The sequence below is a fragment of the Triturus cristatus genome, chromosome 11, assembly GCF_964204655.1.
Source record: "Triturus cristatus chromosome 11, aTriCri1.1, whole genome shotgun sequence".
NCBI classification, from domain to species: Eukaryota; Metazoa; Chordata; class Amphibia; order Caudata; family Salamandridae; genus Triturus; species Triturus cristatus.
This window is the reverse complement of record NC_140594.1, coordinates 605,806,975-605,824,590: the sequence shown is the minus strand read 5'-3', so window position 1 is coordinate 605,824,590 and position 17,616 is coordinate 605,806,975. Positions and strand designations below refer to the sequence as shown.

At 42.4% G+C, this 17,616-nt stretch overlaps 1 protein-coding gene across 8 annotated transcripts in view; it reads left to right on the top strand.

The window, feature by feature from the left end:
* Window positions 1-17,616, top strand: part of TACC1 (transforming acidic coiled-coil containing protein 1) — a 622,392-nt gene that overhangs the window by 129,413 nt on the left and 475,363 nt on the right. For 2 of the 8 annotated variants that reach the window (XM_085633917.1, XM_085633920.1), the window contains exon 1: window positions 17,134-17,412. The exons of 2 other annotated variants lie outside the window; for them this stretch is intronic. In XM_085633917.1, coding sequence (XP_085490043.1) covers window positions 17,324-17,412 — 89 coding nt within the window. In that variant the 5' untranslated portion in view covers window positions 17,134-17,323. Of the gene's footprint in view, window positions 1-17,105; window positions 17,413-17,616 lie in introns of those variants that run through there. 4 more of the 8 variants (XM_085633919.1, XM_085633913.1, XM_085633915.1 and 1 more) reach the window with 4 other exon arrangements.

Here is a 17,616-nt window from a genome sequence, read left to right as displayed (position 1 = left end):
ATGCTTACCCCATTGATTTTATATACTATCTCTATGATTCCTGTGCATAGTCCCGAACATTATTTTAAGAAAATTGATTCTCTTTTAACTAAATTTCTATGGAAAAACAAATCTCCTCGTATAGCCTTGACCTCCTCAAAAAAGGGCAAATCTAATGGAGGCCTTAGATTCCCTGAATTCAAATCCTATCACTCAGCCTTTTCTCTAAAACAAACTTCACGTTGGCTTTCTTCAGATTTTCCCACTCATCCCCCAGTGTGGATTTCTATAGAGAAATCGATACTTTCTCCATTTTCTTTTCAGGAGTTTCTTGCTTTCACTAACAATATTTCCTCTATACGCTCTCCTGTTATTTCTCACTCTCGTAAGATCTTAACACCTTTTCTACCCTTTTCTCTTTCTCAACAACCCATTTGGCACAATAAATTATTACGCATCAGGAATCGTATAATTTATTGGCAATCTTGGAGATCGAGGGGTTTGCTCTGGATTTCTCAACTTTTGAATAATAATCTTACCCTATCCTTCTCTGATCTACAAATGAAATTCTCATTACCTAACTCTTTTCATAAGCAATATAATTCTGTACTTCCTTCTCTCAATCAGTACCTTCTTACATTACCTTCTACTCCCATACATGCTATATCTTGTTCCTCTCTCTTTCCCATATTGGATACTTCCCCTTCGGCCACTTCCATTTATAAGTGTTTATTAACACCTTTGGAAAAACTCAAGTCAAAGACTGAATTGGCATGGGAAAGAGATCTACAACATTGTTGGCCAACATTCTTATGGGATAAACTGTGGCTTAAAATTCACAAGACTTCAAGAGCTGCTAATACTTCTCAAACCTTTTATTTTGTTTATCAACGATTACTCCTTTCCCCGGCAACATTGGCTTCCTTTTCACATACTACTTCATCTACCTGTTGGTCCTGTTCTTGTTCTTTTGCTGATCTAAAACATATGTTGTTTGAATGCCCCAGTATCGCTCACTTCTGGCAATTGGTTTGGTCCCAGATCAAAAAGATTTTTAAAGTCAACATTTCCTTTTCTTTATCAAATATTTTCTTAGGTTCCTTTGTACTCTCATTGGCCTCAATCGCCATCTAATTATAAATTGTTGGATTTTTTACTAGCTGTAGCTTTACATTTAGTAACTTCAAATTTGAAACAAGCTGACAAAGTTACTTTCAGAGCCTGGTGGAATGCCATTTGCTTTCATCACAGGCTAGATACCAATTATGTCACCCCTATTTCATTAGCAATTAAGATAGATCTTTTATGGCTTCCACTTACTACATATTTATCCTGGTCCGCTTCTAATGTTATAAATGCTTCAGATGAAACCGCCTTAAACTCACCATGTTGTCTTTTTCTTTTCAGTTATAGTTATTAATACTTTTGTACTTGTATTAGTTTATATTATAATCTCTTTTAATCTCTAGGTATTATTATGTGTACAGTGTTTAAGTTATATCTTTTTGCCCTTTCCTTAAAGATTTATATAGAATCTTCATTTGTTTTTATCCCCTTTGGTTTTTCCCACCTTTTCCCTTTTTGGCTAGACTAATTTCCTATTTACAGCATTGATTGTTATAACAGATATTTTTTCTTTGTATTCTTTTATATTTCTTATATTAATTGTGATTCTCTAAGTCTAAGTTGTATATGCTGTTCTTTTTTCTTGATTTTTAATAAATTAAAACTTTTAAAAAAAAGGGGGGGCACTTACATAGACTCTGGGTGCAAATCATTGTTCTTTGCATGAATATGGTGTTTGCTATAATCTTTTGATGTAAAAACCTTGATTAGGAATGGCCCATAAAATTGTTTGGGGCCCTCTAAATTTTTTTTTTAGGTTTTTCATGCAGAGATTTTGGCTGCTTGATGCAGCCTACATATCTTTATGAAACACAAGTGGCTGAATTGGATTCCACTGCAAGAACATGCTGCAGTCTTTGCTGATGGTCTGTAATGCTTTGGAGTAGTCAATGAATTTGACCAATTGTGGTCACTGTGAGTTTTCATGACTGCAGGTGGGGCACCAATTCGCATTGGACCAAACAGTCTTTTTTTTTTGTTAAACACATTTTATTGAGTCTACTATATAATGATATAGCAACATAAAACATAGAATGATGATACTGAGTGTACACTCGGCTCCACTAATTACAACTAACACCACATTATTCAATGCATATTTCACCCCTCCTACCATCCCCACCCCAGCAATCTCCTGGTTAAATATTGACTGGCTGATAGGTGCAGACTTCATTCTTCAAATAAAGTGACCTGTCCCTTCTGGCATCAATATGATACCTTTGTATTCAGCCCAATCCCTCCATATGTTCTGTGCTATTAGGGCAGCTCCATGCCTAGAACAGTGGCCTTTCTAGTTCCATGCAGTGATCTAATCCTGTTTTCCAACCTTCTAAAGGGGAGATGTCAATTCTTTCCTTGTCTGTACAATGTCACTCTTAGCCACAAAGAGGCCTACCCACAGCAAAGCCATCTTAAATTTGTTGCTATCAATGTCAACCCGAATGTGTAGTAGGACCACCTTAGGATTGTATGGCAGCCTCGATCCCATAACTCGCACCAATGTGGAGAGCACCCCCTTAGGAAAGGGATGCAGCACCGCACAGCTCCATATCGTTTGTACCAAATCCCCATTATGCCTTAAACAATGGAGGCGAAGGGGTGATTCAGTTGCTCCTATTCACCAAAGTCTAAGTTAAGTGAAATAGACTCTATGTGGAATCTTAAGCTGGACCACTCTACACTGGGATGTGATTGCTGACTCATGCAGTGAGACCAAGGCCTCACACTAGTCATCATCAGTCAAAGGCCCCAGGTCCCTCCCAGAAGCGTTAAGGAATCAGGAGCATTTTGTTTTGTAAGGACTTGTATCTGCAAGAGTTTGCTCCAGCACACCCTCAGTTAGGACCTTTACCTCTAATTGATTAAAATCTGGGAGTTCCATAAACCCTGCTGCAAAAGGTTGTAGTGCATGCCAAAGCTGCAAGTATATGGCTTTGATGAAGGTCGACCTCCTTCTAGAGGGTAGAAAAGGATTTCATCATCACTCCGGACATGACATCTCCCAATCTGGAGATGTCAATTACATCCCAGTCCCTGAAACCCTGCAGTTGCAAGACCTGCCGCAATCACCTCTCCTTTGTGAGTTTGAACCCCCACCCCAATGCCTACAGTGTATCGTGTCAAACCTGTATCATCACATGGGTGGCTGGTGGCAAAACCCCTTCCCGCTTTCCCCCAAATAAAAGGTGTGTCAGCTTCTGCCTCTGCTTTGTCAACTTCATGGACGCAAAAATGCAGGATCTCCGTCCACCTCGTACCACTATTCATTTAACATAACTAATTGTGAGGCTAGAAAGTATGATTCAATATCAGCCGCCACAATGTACCCCTCATAAGGGGATTTTAAACTCGACCATGTAGTCTTGATTTTTGTATGTTTTGAAATCACCATCAAAGATAGCAAGTGTTAAATGTAATGCACATGTACATGAAAATTATGTAATAACTAAAGTTAACAGCTTTGAAAATGCAGTTGCTAAATATAATACCACAATGAATACCGCATAATAAATGAAGACGGATGTAAAATCAGAACAAGTTGAGAAGGCTATTGCTTGTGTATCAGTTGAAACATTTGACAACAAATTGAGAGAAGTACAAAATGAGATGTGAGATGAAGAGAAGAAAAAGTGGGAAAATGTAAGATGTAAGCATGATGAGGAAGACCTTTAGAAATACACTGATGGGAGGTCGATATCTCAAATTCACCGCTACTGCAGATGGTAGGACTATTCCATGGACCTACCCATGTGAGACTTAATAGGATGGTGAGGCTGTATACTACTTACTGGTTCAATCCTCATTTCAGAACAGCCAGGGAGGATTACTGTCAGAGAGATGTATAGTGTGTCAGCAAACCATTGTTGAAAAGAAAACTTGTGTCACAATAAGTCATGTAGGAAAGACAGCTGGTGCTTTCCCAAGACTAAAGATTGATTTTGTAAAGATGTCACCATGTAATGGTTCGAGGTACATATTGGTTACTATTTGCCTATTTTCAAAATGGATTTAGGTATATCCAACAAGGTTGTGTGATACACTAACCTTGATAAAATTATTATTGATTTGGAATTCCATCTTCAATTGAGTCAGATAAGGGGGCACACTTCAAGAATGTAATCATGAGAGCTTTGTACATTGATCAGAAGTTCCATTTCAGTTATCATCCAGAGGCATGGGGGCATTATCAGTAGGTATAATAGGACCCTAAAATATATGCTTGCAAACATTTGTTCACAACTTCTCTGAAATGGGCAGATGCACTTCTTTTGGTGTACTTATCATGAGATGTACTCCTAATAAGAAAACTGGATTGAGGGCCCATGAGGTACTCATGGGAAGGTCAGTGAGACTTCACTGGTCTTCCATCTAAAGCTTTGCTTAGATGATTTGAGCTTGGATTCCTGCAAGCACCCAGCTGATCCACTACGCTCTGTTTTCCATCAGATGCAAATTGCTACACCTTCTGTACCGACTGAGTTATGTCATATCTGCAATCAGGAAACTGGGTCATAATCAAGAAGCATGTTAGAAAGTCATGTTAGGAAGACTGCTGGAAGGGTCCCAACCAAGTCATCTTTGTGACAAACACAGCTGTGAAATGTGGAGCTTTGCTGTATTTGACCCATGCATCTCACACAAAGAGGATGTATGCTCCGGATGAAAAGGCAAAATGTAGTTCAATTCGTAAATTTTAAGGGAGGAATAAAGAAAAACGAGCAAACCAAGAAGAACAAACAAAGAAGTTGGAAGCTTGAATCTAAAACTTAATATCATTCTTGAACAAGAATTTTCATTTCTGTTAAGGACACAGTGGCAAAGATTTTGCAAACACTTCTTCACTGAATCTTCTACACAGCCATATGGTAATGCATTAAAAACACTGAGGGAAAAAACAATGAATTACAATACCTACGAGTAATAAAGAACTACAAGTCCCATATTGCCAATAAATAGTGGCCAATCAACAATGAGGTGTCTATACAAAGCATTCTGGTAATGTACTCTCTTCCTCTTCTTGCTTCAAGGAGCCAAAGACACCTGAATACTGTAACTTTGAGTATTATTCTTGATTTTGGTCTGAAACTGAAGAATGAAGGTGCTAAGAAAAGCATATCTATAATAAATTGAACAAATATTGGCAGGGTAAGAAAACTAATAATTAATTCATTGAAATACATTACAGTAGTTGTACTAAAACATTAATTTGTATTAAGTCATCCTCACCTAAATGTCCTAAACAGAACTTTAAATTCTTGTTCATGAATGCAATAACATTTTTGATTCTATGTCAGGACCTGAGGCTTCAGATTATGGAAGTTTGAAACTGATTTAAAATCATAGAAGAAGGATTGCTTACTGGTTCATTCTAAAATTCATTAAACATGGAGTTAGATGGCCAATCCTCTAAATGGATAATGTCTTCTAGATGAGCACCACAATTAAATGATCTGGAAACTACAGTTTCTCGAACAGAATGTGCTCTAAAAATAAAAGTGTCTATGCCTGGTTTGGATAGAATCCGTATGATTGAGTGTGCTAGAGCTGGACAGGAAATAAGACCATATAGTCTTACAAAAGAAATTAGTAATTGTTTGAGATGATCTGAATTCAGAAGTGAAAGATTCGTATCCTTTTAAACATTGAATTATGCACAATTGTTTATCTTCTGGAAGGGCATGAAAGGAAACATGTCTAGATGCAGCCTTAGTTATCCTTGAAATGTGAACAGTTACCCCTTCTGGAGTGAATTACCTACCGGTTAAATCTGGAGCGTGGATATCTCAAACACTTTTACAAGTAGCTAAACAAAGTAGACAAGAAAGTTTAGCTGACAACTGTTTCCTTGACAAATATTTGTTAACAGACCAGCTTTGAAAAAATTGTAGAACAATAGAGACATCCCATATAACAGAATTCTTATGATGAGGGGTAGTAGTAATCTAGTACCTTGTACCAATTTAGATATCAAATAATGTTTACCAATAGGATGATCTGCTACAGGTGAATGACAAACAGAAATTGCTGAATGGTAGGAGTTTATTGTTCTGTAGGAGAGTCAATCAGCTGCTAATAACGCTAAGACATTCACTACAAAACAATATTTTCTGACACGGAATTCAGATGCCATTCCATGCACCAGTGACTCCTTCTGTTCCATGCTGATCTATACCTGTTGTGAGAAGAATCTGAGCAGACCTTGTTAGTAAATTTGAAATCTTGTTCCAAAAGTCCTGGCAGTTGCCAGCGTCTCTGGAAAGTCTCTAGACTACTAGATGGAGAAAATGTTGGAAAAGCAAAGGATGTGGTTGACCTAGAGGGTCTAGAAGGAGAGATGGAAAAAGTGTAAAAGTCCATGGTTGTTCACATGATGAGTCTATCAGAATTGGGAACCAACTCTGAGTACTCCAAAGAGGGGAAATTAGAATTTCATTCTACTTTCTGTCTCCCTATTTGGAGTTCACTCTCAGTAACAGAGGGAAAGAAAGGAAGGCATAATTTAATCCCTTCCATTGCTGACAAAAGGCCCCTGTCACTAGAGCTAAAGGGTCTGATCTCCAACTGTAAAAAAGTGGAAGTTGGAAATTGAGTCGAGAAGCAAAAAGGTATTTTTCGTATGGACCACATTTGTTAATTATTTGGGCAAATATTGATGAATTCAATTTCCAGTAGCTGGGATCTCTGGGGTGATAATAATTCTGGTCTTCTACAATGTTCCCCTAACCTGGGAGACAAATTGCTAGAACATAAATATTGTGGGAAAGACAACAGTTCCAAAACTCCTTGGCTATTTCCACTAGGAGACGGGATCTCATTTTGTCTAAGTGGTTGGCATATTGTACTGCGGAAACATTGTCATTTTTAGAAGGATACAGCAGTGAGAAGTTTGGGACCGAAAATAACTGATTGCAAAACATCCATCTAGCTACTCTAGATAGTTCATATGAACCAATAGCTTTACTGATACGAGCTGCCTCGTATGTTATCTCCCCATACCCCAGCTGAAATGAATGGAATCTGATTTGATCATCAGATCTGGTACTTGACCGAAGATGACTCTTCAATTCCATGTTTGCATGTGATTGAGCCAACATTGGAATTCTTGTTTTACCTCTGTTGAAAGTTGTATTTGGAAAGCCCTTTCTTTAAGTGGAGGATTTTGGGGTATTATACCTGTGCATTAAGAGCATTGCATGGTCAGTCTTTCTGAACCTTGATTGATTGGTTTTGCTTCCATGCTTGAGTCACTGTAATTTGGCTTGGGCTATGGAAAAAGCAGTGGCCAGACCTAGGATTGTTTTGGGTTCTATTTGGAGCCAAATCCATTCACTTTTGTGCATCTTAAACTCAATAAAAGCAACATTCTTTGATGGCCGCATCCTCCTCTTGTCAATCATTACATCCTTAGTACTTGGGAGTTTGTCCTCTCTATTCAATACAGGCATCTCCCCCCCCCCTCCTTCCTTGGCAACACCCTACACAACCAGCTCTAAGAGCCCGTGACCGCCACAAACTGCTCCAATTCAACCAATCTTGTTTCCGCCATGTGACACCATTGGGGTATCAACTATTGAAATGGCCGTCAGTGCTCCTAGGATCACTAACAAGGGAAACATCTGTTTTCTAATCCTCCTTGCCAAGTCAGCGATCTTTTACAATCTCGGTTATCTGCTACGATAACTTCGAACAATTATGGTTTTGCTGCATTTGCCACATAATCCATCATCTGATGCATAGTCTACAGTTTTTAACAATAACAAAAACATTGTTTCTTGCTCAAATGAATCAAAAGTTTCTAAAAACATGGCAACAAGTCTTCCTACTGTGAGGAAGGCCCTTCACAAATGTTTACTTGTCATCTTTTAGTTCCTTACTGCTTATTTGGGTACTAAATTGGTCCTAATAAGGTGAATTTCAGTGTTATCCTGTGTAAAAATTAAAAAGAATGCAGTAATACCATTGCAGATTGTGCCGCCTTATGCTGCAAATGTTGCCTTTTCTTGTTATATAATTTAATCAACTTTTCTCCTCAATTTGCTCCACTGCTGCATAATTCCAGTGGCCCCGACCTCCATGTCCCAGCAGAAGACAGTTTCTTAACTTTTTGTGTTCTATGTCCTCACCTCAGGCTTTCATTTGAGGCTTCTCATGGTTCTTCATACTCACCTCATGCTCTTCACTCTCTACATAGAGCCACTTGGAGTTCTCCAACAATATATTGCCTTCCTCCAGTATACAAACAACACCAAGTCAAATTAAAGTCAGCCAGATACAACCATAAACTCAGGTAATGTCTGCATACCACCCGGATCATACCAGAGATTAACACATTTCTTTCAGACCACAAATATAAGAAATACTCCCTATTTCTTAGCAGGTTTGTAAAAACCCTTTTATAACCATTGCTTTCAGTGTCATTGATTTATGTCTTGAACAATATTAGGCTTTTGTTTGTGGTTTGTTCATAAACAGGTGCAGCTGTGGCTCCACCACTCTCATCCCGCTTGATGCTAAAATTCTTATTGGGGGAGTGGGATGCACTGCTGGATGCTGTTGGGGAGTGTGGGCTATGCACCAGCAGGTTACAGCATTGCACTCCTACACTTACCTCGCGGCGGCTGACCCGCCAGTGTGGCCATGCCCCTGCCTCTGTCATGGCGAGAACTCCTTCCGGAGAATGGAATCAGTGCCTCCATTTCCTCAACTCCCAGAATTCCCAAGGAGGGATTTTGGATTCATATAAAGGCTAACTCTAGATGGTCACCCCTGCATTCACATCCATTACCTTTTCCCAATCCATGATGGGTTCTTTGTAATTTCCTGTTTGGGGCCCTATATAATGTAGTCTATCCAGCTAATTCCTTGCATTGTAACACTTCATACTTCCTGCCCTAGTATTCATTGGACCTGCTTTGTCTGGTTATCCTGATCCAGCTATTCTAGTCTTCTTTCCTGTATTTCTGTCATTCGTCTCCTGTTCCAGCCTCTGCTTGGATCCCTCCAGTCATTCAGCCTTACATCTCTTCCTAGAATTCTACTGCTTTTTTGGAGGTGTTTTGCCCTTTCGTCTTTTCCTCCACTGGGATTTCTTCTGGAGCAAAGTGGCAACTAGAATGGATCACCCTTACCTTTGGCAGACCAGAAGAGTCAAAACCTGGATTTCTCCATCAGTCCATGAACGAAGATCCTCTAAGAGGCGAAAGGTACCTAACAGCACCTTTTTCCTTTGTTTCACTGTTTCGCTTTCCTCTGTTGATGTTCCTATTCGGGCATCTGCTTAGTTCCCCTTTTGAGTAACTGTGTTCAAGCTCATCTGACATTTGCACATAGTAAGCTAATCCCCCAATGCTACATTTTTGAATTTCAAAAAGTGCTGTATCCAATATTTGTGTGTTATATAAATTAGCCGGATTATTCATTCAGTGAACTCTTGCGCCAAGAAAATGCTCTGAGCCTGCAAACTGTACACCCATAAATTTGACGACCCTTAGCACTACTACCATTTAGCACATTTGCCCAATGTGAGTAGCTTACTCGTCCACTACTAAGAATGCCAACCAACAGTGTTTAATATGTAAAAGAATAAGTACTGGGGCCCAAAGATTTGCTCAGATGCCAGCGGCCAGTGCTATTGATTTTCGGGTATCAAATACTACTGCTGTTTAGTTTTGTACCTACCTCATGCCGCTGTAATGTTATTATGTTATATGATGCAGATTTGTAGAGCACACCATCACCCGGGAGGGTATCCTGGCCCTGAGAAGATGTGAGTCTGGCCAAACCTATGGCATAGTGGGACGACTAGAAAAGCCAAGTCTTCATCTTCTTGCGGAATTCAAGAAGTGAGGAGGAGGCTTTTATGTGTAGTGGCAGGTCATTCCATGCTTTATGAGCGATATAGTGGAAAGGCTTTACAACCAGATCTGCCTAGGAGGGTTTCTTCAGCAATGGGATGACAGTTGCGTGTTTCCAACCATCTGGAAAAGCCATGGTAGAGGTGGAGGCATTCAAAATGGGTGTGAGCGTGGCACTGATGAGTTGCAGTCCACTGGAGTAAATGTGGTGGGGGCAGGGGTCCGATGAAGCTCTAAGAGGATGGATTTCATGGTGACAGTAGTTTCTTCTGATGATGATGATGGGCCAAGTGGTTAGCATTGGTTATTTGAATAAGATCAGGAGGCAGTTGGCCAGGCCTGTTGGGTCCAGTTGTGGCTTGAAGTTGCTGTAAATTATTATTTTGTTGCTGAAGAATTGAAAAAGGTTTTTGCAGTGTCCTGGGAATGGGCTCAAGTTTTGGAGGCAGTCGCTGGTGAGGTGAAACCCATCACAATGATGGTTTTTTTTTTGCTTCTGTTGGTCCACCACCAGTCACTTCCTGACCCTTTGTCTCACTCTTGCAGGTTCTTTTTCATCCCTGCTTTCTGACTTTGTCTCTGTTTTTCCATCTTTCAATTCCTCCTTCTTTCCCCCAATGTGATTTTCTCTCTCTTGCCTAGATCAAAGTTTGTTGAAAAAAAATGAGTGGCAGTCATCAAAAAATGAGCGCCTGTGGGCCGCACCTGCAACCATGGCTCAAATGAATCACTGCCAACCCTGATCAGAATGCTCGTTCAGTAATGAAATCACCAACAAAGCACTCTGCACTGGAAACAACGTTTACATCGCGGATTTTACTCCGCGATGCAAACAGAACGCGGTCTTTACAACGACCTCGTTGTCACAACGCACTACCTTTACAACGCAGGTTGTTACAACGACTTGCGCTAGATGGTGCTCTAGGATAAGGAACAGTATGATTTACTATTCCAACACTTTCCATAGTGTTGCAAATACTGGAGTTGGAATAGTAAATCATACTATTCCTAAGTCCAGCGCGCCATCTAGCGCAAGTCGTTATAACGACTTGCATTGTAAAGGTAGTGCGTTGTGACAACGTGTTGTCAGCCGCGGTCGGTAGCAGGATTAACTGCAGGGCGGTGACGTGGGGAGGGGCAGGGTGGGGGGTAGTAAACTATAGATTACGGAGGTTTACAGGTAAGTTAACATATAAATTAATAAAACGAATTTCGTTGCGTGCACTGCATCGCATTTGGGGATGCAGTGCAAGCAACGAAATTCGTTTTATTAATTTATATGTTAACTTACCTGTAAATCTCCGAAATCCATAGTTTACTACCCCCCACCCTGCCCCTCCCCCTCCCCACGTCACCGCCCTGCAGTTACTCCTACTACCGACCGCGGCTGCGTGTTGTTGTAACAACCACGTTGTGTTTGCATCACGGAGTAAAATCCGCGATGTAAAGAGATCTATTCACTTTGCACAGGAGAAAACAATAAACCTGCTAACACTTGGCACTGCACTGCACACAACCACCAATACCCTTGCTAATCCTCAACAGTATGTTCAGACGCGATTACATTTGCTAACCTTTCGTCAAATATTTTAGCTTACCTCTTGCATTATTAGCTTGAATTACACACACATTGCAACTTAAGGCCTCTCACCCCTATCCACTTAAAAAGGACCACAGCTGCTTTAAATTACACTAATTTTCCATTGGAAAACTTCCAACCCAGAATTTTGGGCACAGGCACATATTTATATTTAAAGCAGGACATCGTGCTGCAAGCGAAGGCTGAATTTTCGCAACGTCTCTGTCACATGAAGGGTACATGAAACCAATCTGTGGTAAATTTAGCATTGCGCACATCTGTGCAACATTCACGCCACAGATTTCCGCATTCCACAGAAAACATGCGTGTCACAGTACTTGCACGTTTGTGGAGAGACGGGTGCGGAGCACATGACACACAGATGGGTTGTCAAAGGAAATAACTCACCACCATGTCCTGATACTCGTTATGGCCTTCTATTTTATAATCTGCATAGACAATACATAATATAACGGGCTCAGGTATTGCTTAACATCATCTGTGTTTTTATTTATTTTATTTAGCAGTGTAAAGTGCCTGCATATACCAATAGGATTGTTTTCCTATGAGCGTGTTTTTGGTCGTTTGTGGCCTTTGAGATTTGTCCTCGAAAAGCTATAGTGATTGTGGAAGAAGAGGGTACAGAGTCCGAGCCTCTCCAAAAGGGGGGTCACTGTTAGTGGCAAACTGGTCAATTCTGTGGGGGAGGAGGGGAAGGCATCAAAGAAAAGGGCAATATTTAAACTCTTCTCCGAGGTGGGATGGCTCGGCAAGGCGGCTCTCAGCTGGGTTTTCCAGGGGTGTGAGCAAGGTATCTTGGTGGTGTTCCTGTGATTCTATATTCCAGAATTTCCATATCAGGCAGCACTTGGTTTGAGTGAACTGGCCCAGGTCTTGTATCTTTCCCTTTCTCCTGGGCTTCCGCAGATCCAGCTGGACATTGGGTAGGATCATCTGGGCTAGGAAGGACATATCTTCTGATACTTAGGAATTAGGATATACCACAAAGACTTGGACCTCTTGGGGGGGCAATCTCACCCAGAGCAGTGACATCCACTACATCACAGGTGCCCTTCTGGAAGTCTCTTCCTCTAGCTCCGATTGGGTACATTGCCCTTTTCAAGAAGACAGTCCTCCCGCTGCTCCCCTAGCCCTACCTCCGGATATATCTCATCACTGGGAGAACTTGTTTGGCATAACAGAAGCAAAGGGTGGCCATTGCCCAGCTTTGACTTTCAGCAGAAGAGGACAGACTGGGTGTGCCCCCCTTCAAACTGTATTATCTTAAGTCTCAACTCCAGTGGCTGCCCAGATGACTTTCTGGCTTCTCCCTTGAGGAGAAGACCTCTGCGATACCCCTGTTTCTTCCATGGAACCTGAACACCCCCTCTGCTTACTACTAGTCAATGACAGCAATCGTACCCTAAACTTCTGTGGGTGGCCCAGCAATGTTACACTTTGAACCTTACTCTTACAAAGTGGCAATTCCATATGCTTCGGCTATCCCTTTGTCGGGTCTACCGATTCCCACAGAACTATTAACTACCGGGCACCTACCCCCGGAGTGATGCACAAGAACCATCTGTGACCTATATGATCGGGAGCAATGGCTCCTTTTTGACAAACTCATGGATAAATTCAGCCTACATAAGGGCCAATTTCTCCTACAAAACACTATTTACCAAGCATTTCATGGTTTTATAAGGCCCTCATACCTCTTGCATCCCCCACAGTAAGTCCCCTTGGAGACAAATGGGAAGCTGATGCACGTAGAGCCTTTAATGACACAGAATGGACACGCACACTATAATTTTCTCACACAATCACCCAGAAAGCAAATTCAAGTACATACAGTTTTATATACTACATAGAGTTTATATCTCTCCCACAGCTCTTAATAAATACTTTCCACGAGCATCACCCACTTGCCCCCGTTGCTTTGCAAAGAAGACTAACTTCACACTCACACCACATGCTCCGGTTCTGTCCACTCCTTAGACCCTTTCATGGGTGGCTTCTCCGCTAAGGCGGAGGAGCGTTTCCCCATTGCTCTCAGAGCAGGAAAAATAAAATGATAATAACTTAGTTATTAACATTTTATTTCTTGTATATTTGGGCTGGGTTGGGGCGGGCGGGGCTGGTGGCACAGGGGGAGGAGTGGTTTGTGCACACTAAGTGCACAACGCTGCTTGGCCGGCCGTCTGGGACCGGCCAAACAGTCATGAGCGCTTAGCATTACACAGCCTGGTGGGTAACATGCCCAGTCTCCCTGTCCCCATCTGAGTGTCAAACCGTGGCGCTCAGACCAATCACAACACTGCATTGCAGCATTGTGATTGGCTCAGGAGAGCCTGGGAGCCCGGATGCTTCCTACTGCTTCCTGGTTCTGGGTCAAAGCAACAGAGGAGAGATGGCGGCCGGCGGCTGTGAAGACGGAAGTAAGTGTTTTCTATTTTTTTATATTTTGGTCCTCCCTTACCCCGCCCGCGCCGCCACCCCTGTTCCCTGCCAGCCGCTGCTGGACCCTTTTGGTACTATATAGTATATGCATTCTCTTCTATCACAGCCAAGTCAATTCCATTTAACTGGCCTTTAATAGGGCTGGACGTTTAGAAGCACTCTAAAAAGGTCGAGCAGCTTTGACTCACCAACCTAGTTCTAATTCTTGCTAAGAGAGCAAACACTTCTCACTGGAATATCAAAGCCTCTCCTCCCTCTCTGGTTACCTTGTTTCGACCTATCCTCAAATGGGGTACTGCTGAGGGTACCACCCTGCAGAGGGAAGAGGCCAGAGGACTTAGGAAACTCCATTTGGTGGTGACCTGAGAAGCACCCAGAGTGCTTAACAGCTATGATGGCCGAGAGAGTTCCCCCATAAAGCTTCCCCCGCAGCAAAAACTCATTAAGGAGACAGTACTTGCCTCCCAAAGAGACTTGGTCCTCCAGCACTTTTCCCTCACTGCTAATTCAATCAAGTGGTGCAACTACTGCCTACTCAACCTAGTAACTAAACAGCAACACTAGACTCCATCTAAGCTTTGTCCATACCCTCCTCCCCCACCTCCCCTTCCCATCCCTTTGTTTTCCACTGTTACCTTTGCTTGTTTTATTACATTTTTTCCTACTCATCTTATCTTAGCAAACCAGGCTCGTCTCACAGTGTGAACATTGTAACTGCCATCATCTTGGATACTGTAATGTTTGTATTGCTATCCCAGAAATCCCGCGCATTATAACATTCAACTTACATGGCTAGAAGCTTTGTTTGAAATGTTCTTGGACCCCTTCCTCCTCTTAAACAAACTTGATTGTTTAATTCACAAAGTGGAAGAGGTTGCAAGGGGACACCTTTCATTTTGGAAATGGGTTACTCAATTGATGGTACTAAACAGCAAAAGTAGCCTAAAGGGCACTTTTAAGGTATATGACAAACCCCTATTCAAGGTCAATCACTATGACTACTTAGGAATAAGGTTTAAGGATAAGCTGCATTAGACCAAGCACCTCACAAAAAATGAAGCTACCCTCTCCCAGTACGCCAATGCTATACTGAGATTTTCAAGGAAATGCGGCAACAGATTAATTGCCCAGTTCCTCCAAGCCTATCAAATCAAAGCTGTGGCCACTTGCTTGTGTGGGTCAGATTTGTGGGGGTTCAAAACTATATCCGGAATGGGGAGACTTGAAACCAGATTTATTTTGCCCCTAGGTCCAGGGACCCCTATGCTACCCCTCCAAATGGAGTTGGGAATGAGGTCAATTATGACTTCACTAGCCCTTAAGCCCATATTGTGTTGGATATGGATCTGGGTGAACACACAGCTGGCAGACCCTTACGCGCAATCTGGAAATTTGGTAGCATAACGAAGTTCCCCTGGTATAGTCACGTTCATGTTCAACACTCCGTCCATCATTTCCTTTGGTTTTTGCTTTGTTCGCCATAAGTTGGCAGGGTATGCTCAGACGTGAGTCCCTTGCTCACTTTGCCACTGGATTCAAGCAAGCCTGGCTGAAGACGGCTGAAATGCCAGAAACCGGTCCTAGGAAGCTTGTTTCCGGTCCAGGGAAGACATGGCTTGGCAGTTCGGGCTGGACTGTTCCCATGAGGCACAGGGTCAGACTGATTTGCATATGGCCATGTCTGAACTGGGGTGGCAGAGTGGGCTAAAGAACGGTGATGGGTTAAACCCAGATCAGTTGACTGGGGGTGAGTGCTTGCAATGTTCAACACTCCGTCCATCATTTCCTTTGGTTTTTCCATAGTCACGTTGCAAACACCTTTCTGGCCTTGTGATGTTAGTCCTTTTGGACTAATCTTGAGAAGATGACACCTGAAAGTGTGGCCTGCATCAAGGACAAATACTGGTCCAACATGAAAGCAAAGCAAGGGGGGAGATCTCTTGACACAATTTCTGGAATACAAACCTTCCAGCAAGTCCAGGCAGTATATGGGACAGCTTTATCCTGATCTGAATAGATCACTCTATGTAAGATTTAGGTTATCCACATTACCAGTAAAACGTTTACTAAAAACTGGCACAAAAGGCCCTGGCCTCAACCGTATGTACTTGTACTCAAGGTATTAACGAAATTTTACTTCATTTTACTCTTCCTTGCACCTTGTCCCTGAAAGCACGGCAACAGTATTTGCGGCCTCTTTTTTATCAGAGTTAATTGCATGAAATGTAAAGTAGTCACTAAAGTCTCCGGTGGGACTATGAGATATTTGCCCCAGTGACTTCCTATATTTATGCGATTTTTAGAGTAACAAGATCTCATGCCCATGACGTTCTGTTCCCCACTTGCCCATGAGGTCATGATGAGCCTAGTACACAGCGAGTTGTACAAACCTGGCCCTCCCCGCCCACATTTTTTAGCCCTATGGAGAGTTCACATGTACATGTTTTACTGAAACTCATTGTATTATTTTTATTACGCCTGTGGCACCGCACATTTTATTATTTAAGAGTCTTACTCGTATAAGAGGGTGATGAATTGCTTTTTACATCTCACTTTCGTGGTTTTCGAGGTGTGGAATGCCTTAGAAAGATGATGAATTGTTCCTAATGGTTTAATATTTCTAATTATTATTATCATAGCTCACACAATAAAGTATTGAGCATCCGAATGGGTTAATAAAATATCACATTTTTGTGAAAGTATTTCAGCCCTCAAAGCATTTATACATTATAATCCAATTGTGTATTTGGAAGGGAAGCTTACAAAATGCCACTTCCAGATACCGAATTAGTATCCATTTGCAATCCCATTTTAGAATTCTGAAAAGGGGTGCGCCTCATGATCAGCAGGAGAGCATGGTATGCACTGAGATTTGCAAACAGAGCTTTTTGAAGTCAAGGCAAGCATACAGTCTGGCAGTGACAATCTTCATTATTAGTGGCGTACAGCAATCCCGGAAGTAACCACGCTGGGACTTGTCCTTCCTTCGTCTCAAGTGTGTATTTCTAAAGTCCCTTAGATTGCTGTGAATTGCACTTCTGCCTCTCGCCCTCTCGCTATCAGGAGTGCCGTAGGGATGTGTCTCCCCTGACTGCTGCCAGTACAAGCGGTGTCCTCTGTGCACGCGCCCTGCTCACCCGCCCCTGGGACTTCCTGTGATTGGCTGAGAAGTTGGCAGCGCTCTAGAACCCTGTGTGTCCCACGAGCAGATGCTGCAGCTGCTCTGCAGCAGTGCAGACGCAGGAGCGGGAGGCGCACAGGCCGTGGTCCGGCACGGGAAGCGACCGACCGTTCGTCCGGTGACAGCCACTGCAGAGCCCGCAGCATGGGGGGCTTCCAGAGCCAGAAGCAGAAGGAGCCCGGAGCAGCTGGCAGCCCCATCAGGCAGCCGGTGAAGAGGGGCAGCAGCAAAGTGTGAGTGAAAACCCACGGGTCAGCGCGGGATGGCAGTGTCCATTTATTGCGGAGAGCAGTGCTCGCTCTCTTCAGGGAGCGTTGTCACCAATGCAGTGCAGGGAGCAGTGCTCATGCACGGCAGGCAACGTTCACTACAAGAAGCACTGCCCGTTAACTGCGCAGTGGGGTGTCTACTCGCTTTAGGAACCCATGCCGAATCAC